Source organism: Motacilla alba, chromosome 6, assembly GCF_015832195.1.
Source record: "Motacilla alba alba isolate MOTALB_02 chromosome 6, Motacilla_alba_V1.0_pri, whole genome shotgun sequence".
Lineage (NCBI taxonomy): Eukaryota > Metazoa > Chordata > Aves > Passeriformes > Motacillidae > Motacilla > Motacilla alba.
In genome coordinates, this window is record NC_052021.1 from 36,143,097 (window position 1) to 36,171,085 (window position 27,989).

The following is a 27,989-nucleotide window of genomic DNA, read 5'->3' on the forward strand; positions in this document are numbered from 1 at the left end:
TAAAGTTTAAATGCTCCTCTCCACACTGAATTTTGGTCCCCACTCGGCAAGCATCAAGGCCTGGGGAGCACTGCAGGCTGAAAGCTGCTGCCCTGGCTGTGCACAGCTAGGCTGGAGCACTCCTGCCCATACAAATGTCACCAAACACAGCTGTGCACTATTGAAACTGGTTTAGAACGCACAAAGCACAATTTAAGGACGGTTGACTAAAATGAGACACTCTCTCCAGGGAGGCTGTTGTCACCTGTACTCGCCCCCATCTGCAGGGGCATTTCACTTCCTGAGGGCCAGGGCCAGCCTGGGCAGGACAGACAGGAGAGCCACGTGTGCCAGCACAGCACCGGGGCCAGAGCACGCCCAAAAACACCCCAAAACACCCCAAAACACCCCAAACCACCCAGCTGCCTTCCCTGTGCTGCCTGCAGTGCTGGGAGCTGTCAGCCCTGGCCCTGGGAATGACTGCAGTGAGGAGCTGGAGTTTATCTGGGGAATACCCAGAATCACAGACCCTGGAGCCCCAGCTGTGCCCGTGCCCACCCTGTCCCCAGCCCTGAGTGCCACCTCCAGGGGACACCTGCAGGGCTGGGCACTCCAACCCTCCCTGGGCAATTCCTGAGCCCCCTTTCCATGGGGGAATTCCTGCTGTGCCCACCCTGAGCTGCCCTGGCCCAGCCTGGGGCCGTTCCCTCTGCTCCTGTCACACGCTGCCAGGCAATGCCAGCACAGAAAATGCCCTGAAGCTGAGTCAGTGCATCCCGGGTTCTCTGTCACCCCAGGCACCAGGGCCCTCCCCACCAGGAGCCAGCAGCTCCCACCAAAAGGGCTGAGGTGGAGCCCATGGAGCTGAGAGCACTGGGCTCCACCCAGGAGGACTCAGGGCTTGGCAAAATCATGGCACCAGGTAAAATCATGGCACCAGGTAAAATCACGGCACCAGGTCATTCCACTGGTGCACTGAGGCAATCTGATTCTTTCAAGCAGGGACTCTTAAAAAGTTCGATTTTCAAAGGCAGTTTAGATCACATCCCGCTGAACCAGCCTGCTCCCTATAACCAAGACCATATTTATTTTACAGCTTCTACATTAAAGGCCATTAGTGGGGACTTTCCACGTGAGGCAGCAGGTTTATTTAGGATGTCCATTAGCCCCCCATTCACTGTGCTGAATGAAATCAATGCCCCAGTGATGTGTGGTCAGAGGAGAATGTACTTACACTGCAGGATACTTGAACAGCATCAATAGAGCAGTTGGTTGTAAATTATTTTTAATGTCCTCTTCATAAAAATAAAATAATCTATGAAAAACCTTAACAGCCTAAAGCCTGAGAGAAGAGGAGGCTAAATAAAGGCAGGGGACACTCCAGCGCTGGTGTGCCAGTCCCTGCCAGGCCCTTTGGGGTCAGGGCCCAGGAGATGCTGTACAGCATCCTCCAGGGCAGGGGTCCTGCAGGGGCTCCCTGCAGCGTGCTCACACTGCCAGCCTTTGACCTGGGGCCAGGCTGCAAGCTCCTCGGGCAGTTTAAATTCATTTAGGGCTCGGATAACAGCTAAGGGCTCATGACTCAGAAGACACCTGGAGGGGTGTGTGCCAGGACACTGAGGCTGTAAAGCAGCATGGCAAACACAAAACGATGGTGACACCACACGGATGCTGAGACAAGACCCAAAACACACCTCCTGAGGGCAGGGCTGTGTGCCCGGCCCCTGGGCAGGGCAGCAGCCCCCGGCAGCTCGGGAGTGCACAAGGCAGGGGCTGGGACAGCAGCCGTGACCCCCCGAGCCCCACAAGGTGCTGCTGGCCTGCCGGGCTCTGCTGCAGAGCCTTCCCTGCGAGGGAGCTCCCTCCCATGGGGATTTCTCCCTTTTCCAAGCACCACCACCCCTTCCAACCTCCCAGCTCCCTCCCAGTGGGATTTTCCCCCTTTTCCAAGCACCACCACCCCTTCCAACCTCCCAGCTCCCTCCCATGGGGATTTCTCCCTTTTCCAAGCACCACCACCCCTTCCAACCTCCCCAGCCAGTCCCACACGGGCCAGAGGAGAACTCCAAGGCCACAGGGGTGCAGCTCTTGCCTTTGAGAGCGGAGCTGCTCTAGCTGAGGATCCAGGGCTGGGTTAGGTGAGGGCAGGCTGAGCAGCCACACACCTGAGGGCCAGGTGAGCAGGGCCAGGTGAGATCCCAGCGACCTGCTCAGGTGGGAGCCACACAGGAGCAGACCCAGCCCTGTGCTGGGGCACAGCACCACGGTGGGCATGGAGAGAAGTCCCCTGAAAGCCCTGCTGCGTGGGCAGCACTCAGGGGTGCAGAAAAAGAGCACTTGGGATTGGGTAAGCCTCGCTATGGGATGTTCATGGGAAGCAGCAAAGGCAGGGAAAGGGAGGGACCAAGGTGGATCAGGAGGGAAGGCTTGGTGAGGAAACAGAGGCATAACCCAAGACACACAGCTGTTGTAGCATTCCCCTGACCAGCCAGGAGCCTGAGGGCTCTTCCTGCTGCCTGTGACGTGAACAACACCCCCAGGCTCTCCCGTGCATAAAGAAGTTTCCCACGAAACATCCTAATACTTTTAAAAACCACTTTGCCCTTTCTACCAGTGAATGTAAACAGAGCTGGAGCGAGCCCCAGAGTCTCCCCACCCGCCCAGCCCCGATCATTTCCCAGCAGGAGCAGAAGCAAGAGGAGCAGAGGGCGACACGTACCAGCCTGCGGATCTCCCTCTCGCACTCCCTCTTGATGCGGGTGATCTCCTCCTGGTGCAGGTGATACACGCTCCTGATCTCCGCGGCCTTGATTTTGTCAGCTTGGATCACCATCGTCAGAGCCTCCTCCACCTGCTTCTTAGCCCCCTTCAGCTCGGAAATCTCCTGCTGCATTTTGATTTTCTCCACCTCGAAGCCCTTCTTGGCCTCCTCCTTGGCCTCGGAGAGCAGCACCGTCTTCACCTTGTCCGGGGCGCCGTCCCGCACGGCGTTCAGCAGGGTCTGCAGCCTCTGGATTTCATTGTCCTTGATTTTTATTACTCTGAGCAGCTCAGCTTCGTGCTGCCTCAGAAGAGTTTCTCGGACAGCTTGGAGCTCTTTCATTTTGTCTTCATGAAGTTTGACTTTGAGCTCTGTGACCACCACTGTGCTTTTATGCTGCTCGTGCTCCTTGATCTGCTTCACTTCCTGATTCTTCTCCCTTTCCAACTTGCTGACCTATTAGGAAAATCAAGAAAGTGTAGTGTTTTCAATCGACCAAACAATGAATACATATCATGATATCATTTAAAAATGGTACAGATGACTTTACAGTCTTACACCTCAGTGCTGGTATGTCTGTGTCTATAAACCAGTGGTAGCAAAGACCTTTCTTTCACTGCAGGCTCATGTTTAATACACATTCAGGAATCTGCCAGCACCTTCTGAGTCCTCACTTTATTCTGCAGAAGCTCTCACAGCACATTACCCCCAAAGTAAGGGAAAAATCAGATGCCAAGGCCATCACTCTGGCAGGCAGGCCAAACCTGCACGTGCACAGGCAGGGCACAAAAACCTCTGTGCAAGCTCCTGCGAAGCCCCAAACAGCTGCATTTCACCAGATGGTTCTTAGGTGATGAATTATTCAGCAGAAATAACCGACTGTACCTGACCACGCAAGGCTCAAGTGACATTTCAGTTTAAAACCTTGCCACAAACTCTAGAGAAGCCATGGCCAAAGTGGCTGTGAAGGACGGGGAGCAGGAAAACAAAATCCTCAGCCTTAAAGCTGCAAGTGCTGCTCCACTGCAAAAGGATCAACACATGTTCCATTTATTCATACCTGCATGTCGGATTCATGGTCTAAAATGGCTAAAAGTGATGCAAATTCACGGAAAAATGCAAACTATCACTTTGTCCCTGCACGGTAACATATTTCTATTCTGGAACCAAAAACCCCCTGAAGTCTATCAGCGGAAACTGGTTTGGAGAATTGGGGGAAAGCAAATGAACATCCCCTGCTCTTGCTGAGAAGTGATCAGAGGGCAGGAGCTGGGAGCCCTTAGAGCCGAGGCTCCAGCCCCGTGTGCTGCCCCTCTCCCAAAGGCTGAGGGAGAAGCTGTGCCTCCCTGGAACCTGGGAATTAGCGCAGGGGGCACAGCTGAGGTTTAGGACCGTACATCTGGGTAAGCACTGGCTTTGGGGGAGCCTGAGAGCCAAACCCAAACGAAATTAGTGTAAAAGGGACAGAGAAGAACCAGGTTTGGAGGTGTTAGAGTACAAAACCCAAATGAAATTAGTGTAAAAGGGACAGAGAAGAACCAGGTTTGGAGGAGCCTGAGTGCCAAATCCAAATGAAATTAGCGTAAAAAGGAAAGAGAAGAACCAGGTTTGGAGGTGTTAGAGTACAAAACCCAAATGGAATTAGTGTAAAAGGGACAGAGAAGAACCAGGTTTGGAGGTGTTAGAGTACAAAACCCAAATGAAATTAGTGTAATAGGGACAGAGAAGAACCAGCAGAGAGGATCCTGGCATTCCTGACCCCTCCGAACGACCCCGAATGCCCTCCCGGGAAGGGAAGCTGCCCACCTTACTCTTCTCCTGCTGGAGCTCGATCTGGATGTCGGTGAGCTTGGCCCTGAGCTCCTCGTTGGCAGCCTGCAGGGCGGCCAGGGCGTCGGGCTTGTCCCCCCTGGCGCGGCTGCTGGAGCCCCTCTTGGCCATGGTGAGGGAGGCCCGGCCCCGAGCGCGCCGCTCGCCGCTCTACATCTTCTGGGGCCTGCAGGGAGGGACAGCACTGTCACCTGCCAGGGGACACAGCACCCAGCACGCCCCAGGGCCAGCTGGAGGGGCCACATTCCCCGGGCTGGGGGTGCAAGCACAGCTTTGCTGGGTGGAAGGGTCAGCTGGAGGAGCTGGGGGTGCCAGCACAGCTGTGCTCAGCTGGAAGGGCCAGCTGGAGGGGCTGGGGGTGCCAGCACAGCTTTGCTGGGTGGAAGGGTCAGTGGAGGGGCTGGGGGTGCCAGCACAGCTTTGCTGGGTGGAAGGGTCAGCTGGAGGGGCTGGGGGTGCAAGTACAGCTTTGCTGGGTGGAAGGGTCAGCTGGAGGGGCTGGGGGTGCAAGCTCAGCTGTGCTCAGCTGGTGGAAAAGTCCTCTCAGACCATCCAGTCCAACCCCCAGGTGCCCAGGTGCCACAGCCAGGCATCTGCACCACCCAGGTGCCCCAGGCCTTCACATCCCTCCAGGGATGGGGACTTCCCATCTGGGCTAGACAGCCCTTTCCATGGAGAAGGGCAGCCCAGCATCCCACCTGAACCTCCTCTGATGCTGCCTCTCGTCCTGTCCCTTGTTCCCTGGGAGCAGGGCCTGTCCCCCCAGCTGCACCCTCCTGCCAGGCAGTGTCCTGCTCCTTCATCTGGACAAGGATTGTCCTGGAACCCACACGGGGCAGAGGATGGGGAATTGAGACAGGGCAGAGCATGGGGAACCCACACAGGGCACAGAGCATGGGGAGTTCAGACAGGGCAGAGGATGGGGAATCTACACAGGGCACAGAGGATGGGGAATGCACACAGGGCAGAGGATGGGGAATGCACACAGGGCACAGAGGATATGCATACAGAGCAGAGGATGGGGAACCCACACAGGGCAGAGGATGTGGAATTCAGACAGTGCAGAGGATGGGGAATCTACACTGCACAGAGGGAACCCACACAGGGCAGAGGACGTGGGATGCACAGAGGATGTGGAATTCAGGAGGGACAGCCACCCACCCGTCCCCGGCACTGCCACGGCTCAGAGACAGCAACCACTGGGAAGATCTTATTTCTATTTTCATAGAATCATGGAACCACGGGATGGTCATACAACAAAATTCCATTGAAAAGTGCTCATACTTGGGAAAACATTTCCAACCTTTTTGAAGCAATCCTGTTCACGTGGGCAGCAATGCTCCTGGCTGGGGACCCTCAGTGCCTCGGTCTGTCCCTCATGGTCCCAGCACAGCAGAGGCACTGTCCCTGTCCAGGCACGGGGATGGGGCTCAGCAGGTCAGGGCAGCTGCAGGGAGAGAGCAACCATCAATGATAGCAGCAAAACAGCAACAGAACCCACCCCCACAACAACATCGTAATAAAAAAAGGGCCTGGATTGAACTCAAGAGCAAAAGCCTGAATCCATCAGGAAGAAAAGAGCCAAGGGAGGCAGCTGCTCTGGGGGTACAAAAACGGGATACAAGGCTGGGAGAGGGCTGGAGTTTGAAGGGCAGAGCTGCTGAGAGACAGAGAAATCACACAGGACATTGGGTCAGAGAGGAGGAGGGAGGCTGAGACCTAGAGAAACAAGTGGGAGAATAAAATAACACTCCTGATATAAACTGTCCAAACCAAGGTGGTACAAACAGCGTCAGTTCTGCTGTTTCTCAGGCCGGTGCCTGACTTTGGAGCCTGGAAGTTCCTATAAAAAGAAACATGTTTGATTGGGCAAAGAAATAGAAATGAATTAAATTTTAAAGGCATTGCCTGTGAAATCTGTAACATGAGTACATGTTCTTTGCATTTAAGATTCTTGCTGCTTTGTGCGAGCAGACACAACACACCAAAGGAGACTTAAAACCCCCTTTCTTTATTGATAAAAAATGGGGCAGCCTGTAGCCAGAGGCACAGAGCTGTACCTGCTGCAGCAAACGAGCCCTCTGTGCACATTACAGTTATTTTCTTAGAGGATTCCCTCGGAAGGCAGAGGCAGCATGAGCCAGGTTAGTTCACAACCCGAGGAAACGAGAAGCAGCCACCAACAAGCTTCAGCTGCTTGCACGTGAACGGCAGACAAACCATCACTTGAATGGCACAGGGATTCGGGAGAGTAACTGCTGACAGGATTCCTTTGGACAGCCAGGGCTGTGAGAATTTACATTTGTGCGCTTACAGAAAAGGAAACTCGGGAGCTGCTCCCGCGGAGCAGAGTTTGCTGGGTGGGAACTCTGTCTGAGGCCAGTTTGCAGAGCACAGATCCTGGCACTTACAGTGCTGCAGCTTTTTAATTTTCTTTCAAATGTTCATGCCAAGCAGGTTCTTGGATCACTGAACCCCAGCTCCTGGGCCTTGCACAGTCTAGGAATGAGCACTGTGCCCACTAAACCAAGTCACAAAAGTCCCAAAAGTCCAGCCCTGAGGAGGAGTGGAGGGCCCGAGGAGGATGTGGGGACGTGAGCGTGGTGAAGGATGGCCGAGCCCAGGTGTGATGCTGCAGCCAGGTGTGTGTGTGTGTATACATATTTTATATATTTTTATATATTTAAATGTGTATATCTGGCGCTGGGGCCAGCAGAGCTCAGTGCTGGCAGCTGCCCCAGCTGAGCTGCCCTCGCTGGGTTGTTGTTCCCAGGCTAAGAATGAAAACAGGGCTGAGGAGGGCACGGCAGCTCCCAGTGACAGCCACGACCTCGTGGGGGACAAGAGGCATTGTCGGAGCCACCACAGTGGTGGCTTGTGCTCCCACAAGCGTGGCCCTGCAGCAGGAGCAGCCCTGGGCACTGGGGCCAACTGCCAGGCCGGGCCTGAAAGGACATTTATCACAAATACTGGGAGGAAAACAGGCCACAGCAAGGCTCCCAGCCAGCAGCAGGCAGGAGGGGGCTCCTCCCAGGCTGAGGGGACACAGAGCTGCTCTGCAGGGCACAGAGCAGCTCCCCCTCCCCAAGCAGACATTCCCTGGAACACCAGCCACCCGCCCCGGGATTTTCCCTTTATTTCTCCAATGAGGCACACAGAAGGGGCAGCTATCAGACACATCACCTTAACAGAGCCGAAAGGTCATGATATTTCTGATGCTGGGAGAATAGGTTATGCATCTGATTCGTGGCATGTTTGATATTGAAAACAGCATCAATAATGCATCAGAGCTGCCTTGAGCAGGGCTCAGCGCTGCCTTTGCCTCCTGGCTTGCAATTCAGACATCAAGACTAATTGGGAAATGTGTTTTCTAGGTAGTAGCTGCAGAAATGAATGTTTCACCATGCTTAAAAATAAGTGAATTATTCCCTACCCAGGGTACCAATATTTGAAAGCAGAACACTGTTCTTACAAATATGGAACATGTCCAACGTCTGCCACAGCCCTGCAAGCACCGGTGTTCTCTGGTTTTGACAAATTGTTCTGATTTATTAGTTTAAACAAACCTTTTCTGAGCCTCTGGTGCACCTTGAAATATTATGATAGAAAGAAATGTAATGGCCGAGTTCCCACTTTTCCACATGAGTAATACCCGTGCTCCGTTTGGGATTGCACCAGCCTAGAGATCCAAATGCAGGAAAATGAGTTTCCCTCTGAAAAGGAATTTCATGCTAAGCCATGCAATCGTGTCCCGTGCTGGAGCTGTGGTGCTTTGGGCTTCATCCACATAAGCATTTGCCATATATCCATACAACCAGGATGTTGTATGGCTATACATACATATATCCATAGCTGCGAGGCGAGAAGGGAACCTGTGGGGAATGGCGTGGGAAAAGGAGCGAGCAGGCCAAGGCAGGAACGTCCTGCACACAGGGCTGTGCTGTGCATTCCCTTCACACGCACACGCCACGGAGCCACAGGCAGAATCCAGCCCTGGGGCCCCAGCTGTGCCCATGCCCTCCCTGTCCCCAGCCCAGAGCCCTGAGTGCCACCTCCAGGGGACACCTGCAGGGCTGGGCACTCCAACCCTCCCTGGGCAGTGCCAAGGCCTGAGCCCCCTTTCCATGGGGGAATTCCTGCTGTGCCCACCCTGAGCTGCCCTGGCCCAGCCTGGGGCCGTTCCCTCTGCTCCTGTCCCTGTTCCCTGGAGCAGAGCCCGACCCCCCGGCTGTCCCCTCCTGGCAGGAGCTGTGCAGAGCCACAGGGGCCCCCTGAGCCCCCTTTTCTCCAGGCTGAGCCCCTTCCCAGCTCCCTCAGGGATTCTCCAGCCCCTTCCCAGCTCCCTTCCCTGCCCTGGACATTCCATGAGGATTTTTTTCCTCCGTGCCCTTCAGATGGAGACTAATTTGATAAAATTATTTTTTTCCCACATACAAGCAGTGTGGGTGGCCCAGCCCAGAGCTGCACAGAGGCACACCTGGCGGGTGCATGCTCCTGCTGAGGGAGGTCAGGCTCCCCACCCTGGTACCTACAGCTGCCTGCTGCAGAGCGAGTCCCCACTCCCAGAAGGGAAATAAACAACCAACCAACGCTTCCCAGGGCGAAGGAGGCCCTGAAACCTATCTTTCACGATATAATATCTGCTTTAAATTAAAGACAATTCCGCCCCTCACCCCCCAGGCCCGACGTCTCTGCAGATGGAAGTCTAGGCAAAGTTTTGCTGAGGATTAGATGGATTCCAGCAGCAGCTGCAACAGACACATGTCAAATCCCGACTGACCTGGATTTTTCCTCAAAGATTAATCCTCCCACCGTTGTTGGCTTTAAGTCACTGATGGGCGATCATGTCCTCTGTGAGCTCTGCACTCACAGCCTGCTCTGGGCAGCCTCCCCTGGTGCGTGAAGCTCCCTGCCTGTGCCACACCCAGGGGCTGAACTCCCACCCTCTGCTTCTTCATCCTCGGTCTCACACAGCTTTTTTGGGTTTCATTCTAAGTGCAAACCATAGGTGGGTGCCAATTATGAAGCTAATTATGGTTTACAGGGAGCGCCTGGAGCTGTGCCGGGGGTTTGGATGGATTTTAGGGAAAGGCTCATCCCAGAGGGTGCTGGGCAGTGTCCAGGCAATGGGCACAGCCCCGAGGCTGCCAGAGGTCCAGGAGCCTTTGGACAGCGCTGCCTGGGGGGCCCAGGGTGGATTTTGGGGTGTCTGGGCAGGAACAGGGTGATCCTGTGGGTCCCAGCTCAGGACAGTCTCTGAACACAGTACACAGACACAATCCTGCCGAATCCCAGCGGGTGCACTTTGAGCAGGACCCCTGTTTACCTGCACAGCTCCCAGGGCTAATTTGCAGAAAGAGCAACAATTAACTAAAACAATTAACAATTGACTAGGTAGGAAAGCAGTTTCTCCTTTTTCTCAGACAACCCCCAATATTTAAGGTTCAAAAATCCATTGGAGCCTCTGCAATAAACTCCAATAACGCACCCCTGCAGATGATCTGCTAAACTGCAGCAGCTCAGCGTCACTTGGGGAGGACTGCTCGTGGGGGATATATCTCAGACCCAATTCCACGAGTTTAACAGCGTGTCACTGCCTTCCCTTGCTCGCAAACAAGCTGTTAGAGCAATGCCATCCCTTCTCCCGAGGAATTCATGCCTGTATAATTAACTAAATCAACTGTAACACAGATGGCATCGCACGATCCAAAAGCACTTGATGGAAACATTTTAAGCATGTTATTAACATCCCCAAATAACTATTTAATGCTACCTCTCCAACCCTCTTCGGCACCAACACACAACACAGCTGGATTTGAGGATGGCAAAGGCAGTGTTTAATTGCTATGCTCTTAGAAAAGATTTTCAGTTCTTGGATTTATTCAATTTATAAATGAGCTTGAAAAATAACAGACTCAACGGTGGCAACAAAACCACTGTGCTTTGGTTTCAGAATTAAGGTTAATTTCCAGACTGATTCATCATCATTAAATTCAGCTGTGAGGAGCTGGGCAGCAGGAGAAGACACTGATGGGAGTAGGAACCTTTCTTTAGGCTGACCCAGACAACCCAAAAACTACATTTCTATTTGACAGTGAGTTTCACTTCTCAGTAGGTGTGTGCCCAGCTCTAAATCAAGACAAAAATTGACATTTCACAGCAACAGACAAGAATTTGAATGGGAAGTCGATTAATCTCCCAAATGCAAACAGCTGGGAGACGTCCATCAGGCTCTAGTGAAAAGCTGCTCCTACAGCCTGGAAAACTGAGGATCAGATTATTCCAAACCTGATTTCTCATTACTAAATATGCCAGTTTAAATGACCTTTCTGTGGCACTTGCTGCGAGTCCCCTGCCTCGTGCCAGCCCCCCTCTGCCCTGTCACTGACCGTGATCCTCACGAACGCAATAATAAACACAGAGCCAGAAATAAACACAGATAGTGATTTAGGAGCAGAGAGGAGCGTGCCCAGAGCTGTGAGGGTGGCACCCGCGGGGCAGCAGTGCCAGGGATGAGCACTGCCCTGCAGCTCCACTGAGCACAGCACCAGGAGGGTGTGAGGCCTCCCTGCACCATGGCAGACCCAGAGGAGGGGAAGAAAAGGCTGCTTCACCCTCACTTGAACATTTCCAGCCCAAGTACCCCAGGCTGAACAAGCTGCCCAGAGCAGCTGGGGCTGCCCCTGGATCCCTGGCAGTGCCCCAGGCCAGGCTGGACACTGGGGCTGGAGCAGCTGGGACAGTGGGAGGTGTCCCTGCCATGGCAGGGGTGGCACTGGGTGGGGCTTTAAGGTCCCTTCTAACCCAAACCATTCTGGGATTCTCTGATCCATTTCTCTGGGAAAATCTTATTTTCAACACGAGAACTCTATAACCTTTTTTTTTTTACCAAGACTAACAAAAAAAAAAAAAAAAAAAAAAAAAAGAGGAACTTCAACAGCTGCCACTGCTTGTGCTCCCCACTGGGTCACTAAAATTGACTTCCTGGAGTTCACCTCTGAGGCCAAGTGACTCATTCATTCCCAAGTGGCCTCTCCTGGCTGATGCCTCCTCCCGGGGAACCCCTGCCCTGCAGGAATCTCCCCTCAGATGTGCAGATGATCGGGAAGAGCACCAGCCCTGCTTTCCCGTGTGAAATGTGCTACATCATGAACCGGGGGAGCATTGCCCCCAGCAGCTCCAGTTACAGGCTGCAGAAGCTGCAGAGCAGCCCTTTCCCCCGCTGGGTCAGTGTGGCAGCTGGGCAATCTGGGATTTGAGCTCCGCATTCTCCAGTCTCTTAGCCCTCTGCATTTTCTCCCTCAGGGAAAGTGGCCCTGGCACGGCGCTGATCCTCAGCCAAGGCAGGGCTGAGCCCATCTGGCTCCTGAGCCCGCCTGGTCCCGACGGCTGCTCCGGGAGCGCCGCTCCGGGCTCTGCCCGGCCGGGACGGCAGCGGGATGCTCCCTGTCCCCCAGCCCGGGGGGGATGCTCCCTGTTCCCCAGCCCGGGGGATGCTCCCTGTTCCCCCAGCCCGGGGGGATGCTCCCTGTCCCCCAGCCCGGGGGGATGCTCCCTGTGCCCCAGCCCGGGGGGATGCTCCCTGTGCCCCAGCCCGGGGGGATGCTCCCTGTCCCCCCTGCCCAGGGGGATGCTCCCTGTCCCCCTGCCCGGGGGGATGCTCCCTATTCCCCCAGCCCAGAGGGGATGCTCCCTGTCCCCCAGCCCAGAGGGGATGCTCCCTGTCCCCCAGCCCGGGGGGATGCTCCCTGTCCCCCAGCCCGGGGGGATGCTCCCTGCAGGGCTATGTCCCCCAGCCTGGCCTGGCCATTCTCGGGGCACTGAGGGAGGCCCTGAGGCTCTGCAGAGCTCTGGGCACCCGGAGGGGCAGCATTAGGGGCAGCATTAGGGGCAGCAATGGCTGTGGTTGCCTGCTCCGGGGCAGCCTGGGAGGTTTTTAATCCAAACGATGCACATTCGCACGGCTCATTACAGCCAGGGGAGAAGCCCATGCCCAGCAAGCCCATGCCCAGCAAGCCAGCAGGCAGAGGGGCTGAGACACGTGGGCTGTGCTGGGGCAGCAGAGGGACCTCGGTGAGTCCTGGAGCCCAGAGGCAATGGGAGGAGAGGATGGAAATGCGGAGCTCAGTTCCACAAGGACGCCCCAGGGTCAGACACTGCTGTGATTCACTGCCACAGCTCTGGAATCACAGAATATCCGAGCTGGATGTGGCCCACAGGGACCACTGAGCCCAGCCCCTGGCCCAGCCAGGGCATCCCGAGAGGAGAGTGAGCGGTGTGGTGAGTGACAAGCTGCAGCCACGGTGGGGATCCCAGCACAGGAGCTGCTGCTCCAGGCAGGAGATTCCCAGCTGCGAGCCCCAGGCCCGGGGCAGGGGCTGGCACTGCTGGGTGTGCTGGTGACCTGGTAAAGGGCAGGGCGTAAAAACCTGCTGATAACAGAGCATTATGTAGGTCAATCAGGAAAGAGGACAAGCAGGCAAAAGGAAAAAAAAAAAAACAACAAAAGCAATAACCTCAAACTAGAAAAAATAGGTAACTTAGCAACACGAAATTCAATCTGTGAAAGTACAAGATAATCTACATTCAAAAATACAATTTGACATATCCTGCACACAGAGATTTAGGAGGAAAGATCAAGTCATCGCTGAGCACATCTGCTGTGCACACAGCAATGTAAATAAGGTATTACAGAGGCAGGAGATGTGAAATCAGAGGAAAAGCATTGTGATGCTGCAGAAGGCTAAATGGTAGGCACTCATTAATCCACTCAAATTCTCCTAAATGAAACATAATAGGTGACCAGGCAATGGAAGAGTGAGGCTCTGGGATTTTTTGGAAGGACATTGAACAGGAAGTTATTAAAGGATTGATACTGTGCAGTGAAAAGGATGTTTCAGTTACTTTTCTGTACTAATGCAAGAACAAGAAACCACCCTCTGGGTGCTGGCAGGAAATGAAATGATTTTTCTGGTGGCAAGATGAATCTCCCACTTGGGATCACTCACCACAAACCCTGGGAGCAGCTGCCCATGGTTCTGCTGCTCCTGGGCTCAAATCATCACTGGGCAGGAAAAGGCAGGAGCTGAGTCCCTGGTGCTGGGACCAGAGCGGCCACCACAGGTCAGGTCAGGTCAGCCCAGCCCAGCCCTTCCAGCCCAGCCCTTCCAGCCCAGCCCAGCCCAGCCCAGCTCAGCCCTTCCAGCCCAGTCCAGCCCAGCCCAGTCCAGCCCAGCCTAGCCTACCCCAGCCACTCCAGCCCAGCTCAGCCTTTCCAGCCCAGCCCAGCCCTTCCAGCCCAGCCTAGCCACTCCAGCCCAGCCTTTCCAGCCCAGCCCAGCCATTCCAGCCCAGCCCAGCCCAGCCCAGCCTTTCCAGCCCAGCCCAGCCATTCCAGCCCAGCCATTCCAGCCCAGCCCTTCCAGCCCAGCCATTGCATTCCAGCCCAGCCTTTCCAGCCCAGGCCAGCCTTTCCAGCCCAGCCAAGCCATTCCAGCCCAGCCATTCCAGCCCAGCCTAGCACAGCCCAGCCATTCCAGCCCAGCCCAGCCCAGTCCTTCCAGCCCAGCCCAGCCCAGCCCAGCCCAGCTCAGCCCTTCCAGCCCAGCCCAGCTCAGCCCTTCCAGCCCAGCCCAGCCTTTCCAGCCCAGCCCATCACCCCGAGCTGCAGCAGGCAGGGCAGGCCAGGACAGGCACTCCCTGGTGCCTGCACTGTGCCCTTGGGGGAGAGTATTGTCCTCATCATCTAATAGTCCCTGTGCTGCAATCACAGCTCCTGCGTTGCTCTTGCCAGGTGCAAGGTGGAACGGGACAGGTGTCCTGGTGACAGCTGGGAGAGCCCTGCTGGGCCAGGAGGAGAGGGAAGAGCCCAGAGGCTCCGGAGGGGTGCAGGGGGCTGGCAGGAGAGGTTCCCAGCTCAGTTCCTCGGGGTGAGAGCAAGCAGCCTCAAGCTGCACCAGGGGAGGTTCAGGTTGGAGACCGGGGAAAATTTCTGCACAGAAAGGGCTGTCCAGTCCTGCCAAGGGCGGTGATGGAGTCACCATCCCTGGAAGTGTCCCAAAAATGCAGATGTGGCACTCAGGGACATGGCTTAGAGGTGAACGTGGTGGTGGTGTGGGTCAAGAGTGGGTCAAGAGTTGGATTTGATGATCACCAAGGGTTTTTTCCACCTTATAAACTCTGTGACTCTATGATTCCATGACTCTGCTCCGTCCCTCAGGGATGTCAGCTCAGGCCACGGTGACCTGCAGTGGTCAGGAGCGGGAGGTGGGCTGATCACCCACACATCAGCAACACCACAGCTCCTAAGGATGCTGAGCTTTTAAGCACTTTTAAAGCTTATTAAAAAGTACAAGGAAAACATGTCTAACAATAAAAACAACTTCAGATTTGCTTTAAAAACCAAATCTGCGATTGAAATGACCACAGATGCCCTGGAAACAGCAGCCTAAGAGCATTTTTCTGTCTAGATAATAATATCTTGGCAGCATTTCAACAGAACTAGAATTACTTTCAAGTGTCAAATGCCACATTTTACTGGTGCTCAGGAAATGCTCCCGTGTCCCTGTCCTACCTGCAGGTTCTCTGCTGTAAGGGAGCCCTCCCGTCTTTCCTCCAGCAATCCCAGCTCCCTCCTCCATAAATTCCTCTGGATTGGACACCCAGTTCTGTGGGCTCGAGGAGATAAAAAAGCTCCAGGAAACAAACACCTGGGACCGGGTATCTGCACCCCGGGACCGGGAATCGGCAGCCCCGGTACCGTGCTTCTGCACCCCGGGACCGGGAATCGGCAGCCGGGCACGGGGGCCCGGACGGAGCTGTGAGCCCGCAGCAGACAAAGCCCGGTGCAGGGCTGGAGCAGCCCCGGGCCCGGGCTGCGCGGGGGTTTGCGGCGGCGAGGACAGCCCGGAACGGGAGAGCGGCTCCGGCACAGCCTCGGCACGGGCGCTGCCGCGGGAGAGCTCCGCCTGCCCCGGCAGCGGCCCCGCACCGAGCTGCCCTTGGCACCGGGCACGGCTCTCCGGCCGCTCCGGGAGCTGCCAGCCCGGGGCAGGGCTCGGTCCTGCCCGGGACACGCATCCCGAGCCGCTGGCAGCGCCCGCAGCCGCTCCGTGCCCCGGCCGGGGCTGCCCGGGATGTGGCGGGATGTGCCCGGGATGTGCCGGGATGTGCCCGGGATGTGCCCGGGATGTGCTCGGGCTGCCCGGGATGTGCCCGGGATGTGCCGGGATGTGCCCGGGATGTGCCCGGGATGTGCCGGGAATGTGGCGGGATGTGCCCGGGATGTGCCGGGATGTGCCCGGGATGTGCCCGGGGTGTGCTGGGATGTGCCCGGGATGTGCCCGGGATGTGCTCGGGACGTCCCGGGAATGTCCCGGGATGTTCCCGGCATCTGCCTCGGCACAGCCGTGCCACCCCCACCCTGCGGGCCACCAGGGCCGCCGCACGTTCCCACGGACACGCTCAACTTACAGAGCCCTTTACTGAGATGTAAAAAATCCTCCCAGGCCAGAAAAGCACCCGGGCGGATGCCGGACCCCTCCGCTCACCTCAGCTCACCTCCAGCCCGGCGGCTCCCGGCTTGTCTCGGCTCCAGCTCCGAGGGCTGTGACTCAGCAAAGGAGCAGCTTTTCATTTTTCAGATGGAACTTACCAAAGCGTGCCAGTATTACGGGGAGGATCTGCTTCCCGCATCCGCCGCTCTGCCAGCCTCTCCCGAGGTGTTCCCACTGAACCCTCCCCATCTGGCTACGTTACGACAACAGGAAACGGCTTCTTGGGGGAAAAAAATCAAATGCAAAGCCTGCCTGGGCACCAGGGCTGGGCGAGCAGGGAGAGACTGCCGGCCTCCACCTGCGCCGGCTGGAAAGCAAAGGGGATGTCTCCCTGCCAGCCCGGGGGCTGCGGGGCTGCGAGCCGGACAGCAGAGCCCGGGAGCCGGAGAGCAGAGCCCGGGAGCCGGAGAGCAGAGCCCGGAGCCCGACAGCAGAGCCCGGGAGCCGGACAGCAGAGCCCGGGAGCCGGACAGCAGAGCCCGGGAGACGGACAGCAGAGCCCGGGAGCCGGAGAGCAGAGCCCGAGAGCCGGAGAGCAGAGCCCGGGAGCCAGAGAGCAGAGCCCGGGAGCCGGAGAGCAGAGCCCGGGAGCTGCTGTGCCTGGGCTGGGCTGGAGCAGGAAGGGGAACAGGAATGGGAATGGGAATAGCAACAGGAATGGGAATAGGGATGGGAATGGAACGGGAATGGGAATAGGAATGGGAATGAAAATAGGAACAGGAATGGGGATGGGGATAGGAACAGGAATGGGAATAGGAATGGGAACGGGAATGGGAACAGGAATGGAGATGGGGATGGGAATGGGAACGGGAATGGGAATAGAACGGGAATGGGAATAGAACGGGAATGGGAATGGGAACGGGAATGGGAACAGGAATGGGAACGGGAATGGGAATGGCCATGGGAATAGGAATGGGAACAGGAGCCCCTGCCCCAGGAGCCCTGCCTGAGGAGCCCTGGCAGGCTGGCAGGGATGCCAAGTGCCCCACGAGTGAGGCTGGCTCTGGGAGGATCCCTCTGGCCTTTCCACAGGCTGCAGGATCCCCCTGGATGGGACCAGGCAGGGAAAGAGCTCCTCACCCCCAGCCCTGAGCCATGGGGCAGACCCCACCACGTGCCCGGGCTCTGCACTGCCCCAGCAGGGAGGGACAGCCCGGGGGTCCCCGAGCGGGGTCTCAGTGAGCTGGGAAGGGTCCCCAGCTCTGGCACAGCCCACACCTGGGCAGGTGCCTGCAGGAGCGCCACAGCTCCAGGCCCAGCAGCCGGACACACGGACACTGTCCTGTCCCTGCCACCCTGCCCTGCCCCTGCACTTGTGGCCAGAGAGAGGTGAATGCTCAGCCTGCTCCCGTGGAAAGCTGGAAGTCACTTCCAGAATGATCCAAGCAGAAGTGCTCCAGAGTCCTGTGACAGACCAGCAAACACGTCCTTTAATTACAGAAAGCTCTTCCCTTTGATTTTTTAATTAGAAGCAAGAATGCAGTCCATTTCCACGAAAGGACTGTCTTGTTTTCCTTCCTGTGCTGGCACCACCGAATCCCAAACACAGCCTGCAAATTTCCATGGGTTTCACAAAGTCCTCAAGGTTACAAAGCTTCTGACCAGCAGGGTTTGAGATGCAGGGTGCTCCAGCAGCAGCCAAAGGCTGGTGCAGAAGAGATAAAAAGACATACATGTAGAAGAGATACATCAAGAATTCTGACATCTCTGCAGACATAAATCTGTTCAAACCACTAACATATTAGTGACCATCAGGTACAGTTTTCCAGTGTGAACCAATGAACAGCATCTTCTTTAAAAAGAGAAATACCAGGTGCAGTTTAGAGCTTTAGAATGGATTCAGTGAGTGAATGAGTAAGAAAGCAGAAGAATGAAATTTTCATGTCATGCAGGAGACACGAGGTGAACACTTCAACAATAAAATAATAAAACCAGAAAAGAAAAAATCAATATTAGCCTGAGGCACAAGAGAATCCCAATTTAAAAGAGCCTCCAAACCCCCAGGAGAGCAGGGCTGGCTGTGCTCCTGCTCACAGCAGCCCCGTGCACTGGCCTGGCTTCAAAGGGAAGGGGGCACCAGCCCCGAGCCCCCAAGGCCAGAATCCAGCACACTGCCCCTAATTACACACCAGCACCTGGGAGGGGGAGACTGCCCCTAATTACACACCTCTGGGAGGGGGAGACTGTCCCTAATTACACACCTCTGGGAGGGGGAGGCAGACCCCAGGAAAGGCTGGAACCTCTCCATCTCAAACTCTGCCATTTCTTTCAGCAGTCTGACCCTTGTATTTGTTATATCCTTAAAATGCCAGGTTGGTTAGGGTTGGAAAGGAACACAAAGCTCCTCTCGCTCCACCCCACCATGGCAGGGACACCTTCCACCATCCCAGGTAGAATGTCCAACCTGCCTTTGGACCCTTCCAAGCCATGCCATGGGCTGGGAGCCTTCCAGCAGAGTAGGAAACAAACCAGAGGGGATGAGTGAAATGCCCTGTTTGGAGCTGAACAGGGGCTTTCAGTGCCCAGTGTCCCTGTCCTGCCCTGCTCCCCTTTCCTGCAGGATATAAACCAGAGGGGATGAGTGAAATGCCCTGTTTGGAGCTGAACAGGGGCTTTCAGTGCTCAAAGCTCCCTGTCCTGCCCTGCTCCCCTTTCCTCACCAGAGGGGATGGAGTGAAATGCCCTGTTTGGAGCTGAACAGGGGCTTTCAGTGCCCAGTGTCCCTGTCCTGCCCTGCTCCCCTTTCCTGCAGGCTCCCCAGCAGCCCCAGTGGGATCCCAGAGCCCTGCTTGGCCCTGCACAGTGACACGTCCCTGTCCTCACTGCACTGAGGGAAACACGACTTTCTTCCCTGGCAAACGGCTTGTTCCAAGCAGATTCTGAAAACAAACACACGCTCAGGAGCAGCTTCCCCAGGCACGGCTGGAGCCGAGCGCTGCTGCTGCCGTTGCCATGGAGGCCAAAGCTGCTGCTCTTCTGCCTTTTCCTTCCTTTTGAAAAAGGGCACTGGCTGCTGCAAGCGGGGACTGAGCCTTCCCGTGAGCCCAGAGGCTGCGGGCACACACAGAGGCACTGTCTGGCACACAGCATCACAGAATTGTTCAGCCTGGGAAAGCCCTCCCAGCCCATGGAGTGCCAGCTGCGCCCGGTGCCCAGCCTGTGCCCAGCCCAGAGCTCTGAGTGCCACCTCCAGGAGCTCCTGGGACACCTCCAGGGATGGGCACCCCACTGCCCCACACAGCTGCTGGGGCGAACTTTGCTGCCCGGAGCCTTTTTTGGTGGTGGATTTGTTTCTCAATTGTTTTAGTCAAAGCATGAAGATGAGAAATTGAGATGCTGTCAAAAATGAGACTGAAATGTTTTAGAATGGCATTTGAATTTTTAGAAGCACTTATGTTTAATTAAAATCAAGAATTTTAAAGCCCTATTTTGCAACTGCAGCCCGTCTGGAGCCAGGCTGGCACACCTGGGGGGCTCACCTGGAGAGGAGCAGCTCCAGGGAGAGCTCAGAGCCTGCCAGGGCCTGGAGGGGCTCCAGGAGAGCTGCAGAGGGGCTGGGGACAAGGATGGAGGGACAGCACACAGGGAATGGCTCCCAGTGCCAGAGGGCAGGGCTGGATGGGAGATTGGGAGATTGGGAATTGTTCCCTGGCAGGGTGGGCAGCCCTGGCACAGGGTGCCCAGAGCAGCTGGGGCTGCCCCTGGATCCCTGGCAGTGCCCCAGGCCAGGCTGGACACTGGGGCTGGAGCAGCTGGGACAGTGGGAGGTGTCCCTGCCGTGGCAGGGGTGGCACTGGGGGGGATTTGGGGTCAGCTTTGAGGAAAGCTCCTTACTCAGCCAGGAGAGGATGGGGTTTTTCTGCTGTTGCCAAAGGGAAGGGAGCTATAAATGTTGTTCTTTCTCCTTCATCATCTCTGATGACTTAGCATCAAATGCTAAAAATAATTTTTATGCTTCATCTTCAAAGTCGATGTGTTGCAATCTTTTTAAAAAAACCAAAACAGATCCTACATCCCAGCAGGAATATTACAAATATTTCAGCATCCAAATGAGACTTTCTGAAGAGGTGCTGCAGGGCTGCCCAGTGTGACATTTCACACAGAGCTGTTCCCTCTGAGTGCCCTCCCAGCCCTGTGCTCACGAGGAGACAGCAATTGAGACAGTGGCACATTTCTGAGAGCAGGCTGTGCTCAGCACCCCCTGCCCGCGGGCATGAGTGGGATCAGGGACCCGGGCCCGTGGGGGCTGCAGAGCAAATGGCACAGGGTTCTGATCTCCAGGGGAAAGCCTGGCCCAGCGAGGTTCCCCCTCACATTTCCGATGCTCAGTGCACTTCACTGTCAGCAGTGGGCAGGACACAAGGCAGAGCCAGCGCTGGGCCTGAGCATGAGCGCACAACGGCACTGAAACACAACTGGTGCAACAAACTGCTCCCACCAGGCCTGCGTGGCTGATGGCCTAAATTTAGATGTAACAAAACTGATCTGGCTGATAAAGAACGTGAAAAAACATCTCAGAGAATTTTACTCTGTGTGAGTCAAGCTGGCTTGGAATTCAGAACTCCAGGGAAACTGGAAGGCCCTAAGCTGGCACGCATGTTACTTTAAAGAGATGAGTGTTGTTAGTATGAAATCAGCAGCCATGAAACAACGTCCCTAAAGCCACAAGCACAGCACCCTCGGGAAAGCTGGAGCACCCTGGTCACACCAGGGCTCATTAGGGACTGAACCACCCGGTGCCTCTGAGTGCTGGTGTACAACAGCACCTCAAACTCCGTCCTGTAGGTGTGATATTTTGTGAAAATCCCTTTGCTAGGATTTTCTTCTCCTGAGAAGCTGAAGGGCCTCAGCTCCAAGTGTGAACAATTTGTGATCTGCTGCTGTGGGATGCAGCAGGTGCTTCCTCCATTGCTCAGTGTGGGATGTTTCTGCTTGGTGGCCAATCCAGGGGGCAGCAGCTCTCGGACTCTCTGGGAGTCACAGAACTTTGTTATTCATTCCTTTCTATTCCTGTCTCGCCTTCTGATGAATCTTTCTCTCTGCTCTTTGTAGTACAGTTATAGTGTGATCTTTTTTAATGTAATATATATCATAATATAATAAACCAGCCTTCTGAAACATGGAGTCAAGATCTCTCCTTCCCCTCACCAAGTCCTACCTGCCCTGAAAACCACCGCATCAAATGGTGACCCCAGACGTGTCATCAGAGTCCCAAAGCTGCAGCTGTTGTTTGAACAAGCCCCGGGTCCTTGCTGCCTGCCCTTGCCTCCCGTTTGGGGACGTGTGAGATGTGAGCACATCCCTGCCTGTGCAGACAGCCCTGCCCGGGAGCCACGTCTGCTCCCTGCCACTCCCTGCCGCCCGTGCTGACTGACACAGAAACAGAAGCAGGAAAGGAAAGGCTCCTGCCTGGGTAATACTCTGCGTCTCAATTCAGTCGTTGACTGGCTTGTTTTTAAACAGCAGCAATGATGTTTTTAGCAGAGCATTTATTTCTCGTTGGTCCCATGTTTATGCAGAACGCCGAGTTGACCCACACTTGTTCCCCTCACAGAACTGTTCCTGCTCTTACAGCAGCACATACCCAAACCTCAGCCCAGCTCCTGGGAAGAAAAAGAGCCCTCACACTATAATGGCAAGGAATTTACAGGGAAAGGAGGAGAAAAAGGTTTTACACCAAGACTCTTCCCCCAAACTTACGCAAGTCCTTTACTGGGCTTTGTGTTGCACAACAGCAGAGTCCTCTGGGTGTTCCAAGGGGGCTCACGCTCCTGAGGGGTGGGGATGTGCCACCCCCCTCAGTGCCAGACTGAGTGTGACCCTCTCCTGCCATTCCAGGCCAGGCTGGACAGCACTTGGAGTCACCTGGGCTGGTGGAAGGTGTCCCTGCCCGTGGCAGGGGGTGGAATCAGAGGAGCTTTAAGCTCCTTCCCACCCAAACCAGCCTGGGATGCTGCTGGTCACTGAGCACTGCTGAAGAAACTCTTTCCACACACTCCCATTTCATATTTTCCCTTTGAAGAGACAAAAATAACAAAAAAAACCACCCACCCACCCCCCAAGCTCCTAAAACACCAGGAAACAGCTTTGAGGAGAAAGACCATGTTTATATTTGTCTGCTCCTGCCCTTGATGCTAACTCTGACACCAGCCTTAGTGACTGTCCCCACCCCTGTGCCCCTGCTTTTCCTGGCTCAGCGTCCATTCCCACCTCTCATTTCCTGCAGCACAACTCTAGGAAGGCTTTAAGCAGTCCTGGCTGTGCATTCTCTTCATATCCATGATCTATCCCATTGGCTGCATTCCTTGCTTCTCCACTATGTTTTTTTACTCGATTTGTGGTTGTAAAACCTTATCAAGCCAAAACCATGTCAGTGCTAGGACACACACTGATATTTTAGTAAGAGGGGAATTTGAAAAAAAAAAAAATCCAGACCAAAGAAAGCAAAAAATTGCCTTTGTTTAGGAAGTGTTGCCTGGCAGAGCTGCCTCAGGCTGGAAGCAGGTCAGGCTGCTGGGCCTGCTGCGTGACTGACAGGGAACAAGGGGCACCCACCAAGCAGCAGCTCCTTTAACTCCTGCTGCACCTGAGTGTGTCCTAAGGGAACAAAACCTGATGGGATTCCCTTCCACTGCCACTCTGCAAACCAGCCCAGCGCAGAGCTTTGGCAGCGCTGGTTTTGTCCCTGGAGACTGGGACTGGCAATGCGTGGAGCTGGAATTTCTGCATTCAGGAGCCAGCTGTGTATTCAGGAAAGGAGAGAAAACCAAACCCAACGACCACCCTCTGTCCCAAAGGCTTGTTTTGATTTGTCTCTGGCTGTGCTGCTAAATCACAGAACTGTGATCATGGCTGGAAACGACCCCTGAGCTCACTGCGTTCAGCTGTCAGCCCGGCACAGCCAAGGCCACCACCAGCCATGTCCCCAAGTGCCACATCCACACGCTTTTTGAACACCTCCTGGCCAGCCTGGGGCAGGGCTGGACAAGCCTTTCCATGAAATGTTTTTCCCCAATATCCACCCTGAGCCTCCCTGGCCGTTCCTTCTCCTCCTGTCCCTGTTCCCTGGGAGCACACCCCGGCCAGAAGGTCCCCCCAGCCCCCTTCTCCCCAGGCTGAGCCCCACAGGTGAGGGGGCAGAGGCAGAGCAGTGGGGCTGTGATGGGCAGGGGTGCCAGGAGCCCCCAGCTCTGTCCCCTGGGCTCCCTAAGCCCCAGCTGCAGGGGGAAACACCGGGGGAAGAGCAGGCACAGACAGCTGGGAGTGCCAAACTGTGCGAGGAGCCCCGCAGAGGCAGCTCAGACAATAAAGGGTTCCCCCGTGGTGCCCAGGCTGCCCAAGCCCTGCAGGAGCCTCCCCAGCTGCTCCCAACAGCTCTGGGGTGTACCAGGGCTGGCTTACAAACCCCAAATCCATCCTGCTTCCCTCAGAGACAGTTTGGAACAGCTCTGGGGTGTACCAGGGCTGGCTTAAAAACCCCAAATCCATCCTGCCTCCTTCACTGACAGCTCTGGGGGAACAGCTCTGGGGTGTACCAGGGCTGCCTTACAAACCCCAAATCCATCCTGCCTCCTTCAGAGACAGTTTGGAACAGCTCTGGGGTGTACCAGGGCTGGCTGAAAAACCCCAAATCCATCCTGCCTCCTTCACTGACAGCTCTGGGGGAACAGCTCTGGGGTGTACCAGGGCTGCCTTACAAACCCCAAATCCATCCCACCCCCTTCAGAGACAGTTGGGAACAGCTCTGGGGTGTACCAGGGCTGGCTTACAAACCCCAAATCCATCCCACCCCCTTCAGAGACAGTTGGGAATGTGGAGAGCTCAGGCAGGGAAAAGTTGGGATCCACCAGTACAGCAAGTTTTAAATTAGTCATTAGTAGCCACAGTAGAAATCTCAAAAGCGTTTTGATTGGAGAGAAATGGCTTTTAACCACTGCAGGCATTATCTGGGATAGAATGGGTAGATCTTGACCACTGAGTGTTTTCCAGTTGCTTGCTACACTACACAAAAAGCAAATGAATCTTCCTTCAAGACCATTCCATTGTACCATAACCAAGTGTCACAAACCCCACGCAAGGATACCCCGAGCCCAGCACTCAGAGGGGACAACGGCACAGCAGAGATCATTGACAACGACACTGAGAACAAGCACAACGGCCCTGGGAGCAAACAAAGCAGGCGCTGTGGCCAGTGACTACTGCCTGATCTGACACGTGCTGGTAGCAAACTCAGTTTAACACCCCCTGGTCAAATCCCGTGGTGCCTCAGCCCTCTGTGCCTCACGCCGGGTAAAACCTGGCTGGTTACAGGGGTGGGATGAGCTTTAAGGACCCTCCCAAGCCAGCCCAGCCCATGATCCCACCCCGGGGAGTGAGGGAGAGCTGCGGGGTCGCAGCCCAGCCCGCAGCCCTTCCCTGGGCAGCAGGGCCAGCTGAGCTGGAGCCACCCACAGGGACAACACAGCCAGGAGCATGAGCTGGGGGGACAGAAGAGCCACCTTCTGCAGCTTGAAGTGACCTTTCTGAGTTCCTGTTGGCACGTGACCTTGTCAAGGTCGAATGAGCACAGCGCCAGTGCAACAGCTCCAGCCCCAGCATCTCCACTGGGCTTCAGGACAGCCAGGACTCCACACCCTGCTGCTGGCTGCGTGGTTGAGGAGACCATTTATCCTCCAGACATTCTCCCAAGCCTTTCCCAGCTGCCTGTCCTCAGGCACTGCCTCTGCTCCACAGAGGAAATCCACTGAACCCTCATCTCGATTGCACAGCAGCAGTGAATAACAAACCCCTGATCACGTGTGCCTGAAAGAGCTGTGTGTCTGCACAGGAATGAAGGGATTTTCAAAAATCTGCCACCGGGTCATTCTCCACTAGAGTCATTCCTACAGAATTCTGCTCAACTCGGAGGCCTTTGGGGGTTTGTTTGGGCATGGCACGTTTGGCTGCAGCTGCAAAGGAGAATCAGGAATTAGCTTGCCAGGTGAAGTGACTGGAGACATGGATTAGCATTTTGCCTCCACAGCAGCCAGCACTCGATGCTCTGGGAGAAGGGAGCTCTCCTCTCCTCTGCATGCAGGTACCTGCTCCTGGCAGATAAAGACAGGATCCCATGAGCGATTTCGTTTGGATTTCTGAAGTATTGGCTAAATTTGTCTGTTTTTACCCTAAAATATATTCGTGCAAATGTTGCTATGTGTCTTAAAATTGTTCAGTGCTGTTAGAGTCTCGCTCCCAGAGTGGTTGGATGGGTTCAAATCCTACATCCCAGTCAACCAGGATGGGTAAAGTTTTTAGGACTTGCTTTTTAAATTATTTTTCCGTTTAAGCCGAGCCTCTGTTCCTGATCTTACATGAAGAGCTGCAGCACAGAAGGTGACAAGCTGAGAACACATGTTTTAAGGGAAAATGTTAAAGATCATAATTTAAAGGCCTTCACTTGTTAACATTCGTTTGCTGATGCTACTTTGAATTCAAGCCATCTGCAATAAAAAGTAATACTTTAGAGATGCATTTTAAGGAAAAAAAAAAGCAAAGTTTTACTCTTCATGCAAACTGACAGTGCACTGGGAAACTTGGTGAAACTTCACCACGTGGGAGGTGTTGACAAGTGAGCATATACCGAGGGAAGGGTGTACAGGCACACAGCTCCACAAATACATCCCAGACTGGTATTTGTCAAGACAGCCCGTGAGCCTCCAGCACATTCTTTAAAGCCTTATTCAAGTGGGGTGTTGTTTTCTCCAGCAGGGCCCTGGTGGCAAATGCTCTTTCCCGTGGCCTCGCACTGGGCCCACTGTCCTCCTAAACACCTCTGCAAACACCAAAATTCCTGCCAGTCTGGAATTTGCAGGTGAGGAACAAGGGGTTATGGGTCAGGGAGCTGCCAGGAGCCAACACAAACCAGGCAGAAATTCCACTGCAAACCAAAGTAACCTGCCCTGAGAAACTTTCAGTTCTGAGCATGTATCAAGCACCCAGCAAGCCCTCACACAGAGAGAGGGGCCCAAGTGCAGAGGCTGAGGATGCTGCGTGGCAGCTGAGAGCCCAGGCTGACGGCTCTGAGTCTTTCTTGCCAGGAAATTATTATTTTGTACTACACACATTTCTCTGGCTGTACCACAATGTGTGATAAACAGGCAAAAGTCAACGGGACTCCAATGTGTTTTCTACTCTCTGTCTCCATTTTTAGCAGTGTCAGTAGAGGCATCCCTCAAACTGAAAGGAAAAGGAGTCTGGATGAGATAAACCACATTTAAAATGACTGAGAGAGCAAGCAGCTGGGAAGAAAAATAAGAGAACTTCCTTTTTTTAGGCTAAATAGCACAGAATAGAATCAAAAGCCCAGGGACCTCAAAGCACATCCAAAGCACATTCCAGCCCTGCCATGGACAGGGACACCAGTGTCACACCATGTCAGGTGCTCCAGGGCCCGTCCAGCCTGGCCTCGGGCTCCGCCAGGGACGGGAGCCTGCTCTCCTTTAGGACAGCATTGCCATGGAAGCAGTTCTGAGACTCGCCGTGCACGAGCAGGAAATGCCCGAACCAGCTCCTCGGCGAGCACAGACTCAGGTGATTTACCACAGCGATTCAGCAGGGCCTGCAGCACCCCAAACAGCAGCGCCCCAAACAGCAGCGCCCACGGCTGCACGGGAGGCTCAGCAGCAGCCTCAGCCTGGCATGTCAGCTGCATCACACACGACAGAGGCTCCGGGAGATGCTGAGAACAGACGGAGCAGGAAGGTGCAGCTGGGCCCCAGTGCCAGGCAGAGCCAGCCCCTTCCTGGCACCCGAGAGCAAAGCCCTGCACGTCAGAGCCATGGCTGAGGGAGAACGGGAAACAGCCCCAGCACGGAATGCCAGACAGCACACCTGAAAATGCAGCCCACAAAGCCTTCAGGCAGCAGGTGGGTCGTGTGCAGCAAATCTGTCTGTCTGTCTGTCTGTCACACTTTACGTCCATATTTATAGATACATTACACAGGTAAGCACTGATTAATAAGCACAGGAAAGCACCAATTAAGGAGCATAGTTGGCACTCATTAGTGAGCACAGGTAGATGCTAATTAGGAGCACAGGTAGGCAGAAACCTCAGTCCCTCATGCTGCACACCGAGGGAGTCCCTGCCTGCAGTGCACTCCAGATAAAACCTGCAGGCTGCTTGTGCTGTCACGTTCAAAGAGATTTTTAACATTCACACTGCAAAAGGCTGAAAAAATAATCCATCCCTGCTGCAGATGCTTCTATTTTCCCTCTCTGTCCTCTAAACGGGGGGATCAGATGAGAAGTGATGCATCGATTGGTCCAGGGAAGCAGTGAGAGGACAGAGAAGGAAAATAAAACAAAAAACCACTAAAAATCCCCCAAGCATAGAGTAAAATGTGCTCACCACGTAGCCGAGCGCGGATCCGAGCAGTCGGAGGAGCTAAGGACAGGTTTCCCCGGCAGGCTGCGGGATGAGCTCAGTGCCGGCAGGCTCAGCCATTGCGGAGTCACTGCAGCTCCGGCAGCACGTCAGCACTGCTCCTGCTCCAGAGCCCTCCCATCCATCCCTGCCTTCCCGAGATCAGCACTGCTCCTGCTCCAGAGCCCTCCCATCCATCCCTGCCTTCCCGAGATCAGCACTGCTCCTGCTCCAGAGCCCTCCCATCCATCCCTGCCTTCCCGAGATCAGCACTGCTCCTGCTCCAGAGCCCTCCCATCCATCCCTGCCTTCCCGAGATCAGCTCTGCTCCTGCTCCAGAGCCCTCCCATCCATCCCTGCCTTCCCGAGATCAGCACTGCTCCTGCTCCAGAGCCCTCCCATCCATCCCTGCCTTCCCGAGATCAGCTCTGCTCCTGCTCCAGAGCCCTCCCATCCATCCCTG

At 55.2% G+C, this 27,989-nt stretch overlaps 1 protein-coding gene across 20 annotated transcripts in view; it reads right to left on the minus strand.

The window, feature by feature from the left end:
* The window catches only part of LOC119702638 (janus kinase and microtubule-interacting protein 3), a 62,906-nt gene extending 35,185 nt beyond the window's left edge, over positions 1–27,721 (minus strand). For 9 of the 20 annotated variants that reach the window (XM_038141030.1, XM_038141029.1, XM_038141021.1 and 6 more), the window contains exons 1-4: positions 27,512–27,721; positions 5,874–6,017; positions 4,547–4,736; positions 2,699–3,196 (exon numbers count right to left, since the gene is read on the minus strand). In XM_038141030.1, the coding sequence (XP_037996958.1) occupies positions 2,699–3,196; positions 4,547–4,681 (633 nt within the window). In that variant the 5' untranslated portion in view covers positions 4,682–4,736; positions 5,874–6,017; positions 27,512–27,721. Of the gene's footprint in view, positions 1–2,698; positions 3,197–4,546; positions 4,737–5,873; positions 6,018–16,119; positions 16,322–27,511 lie in introns of those variants that run through there. The other 11 variants (XM_038141028.1, XM_038141020.1, XM_038141018.1 and 8 more) reach the window with 5 other exon arrangements.
* Between the last annotated feature and the right edge of the window lie 268 nt (positions 27,722–27,989).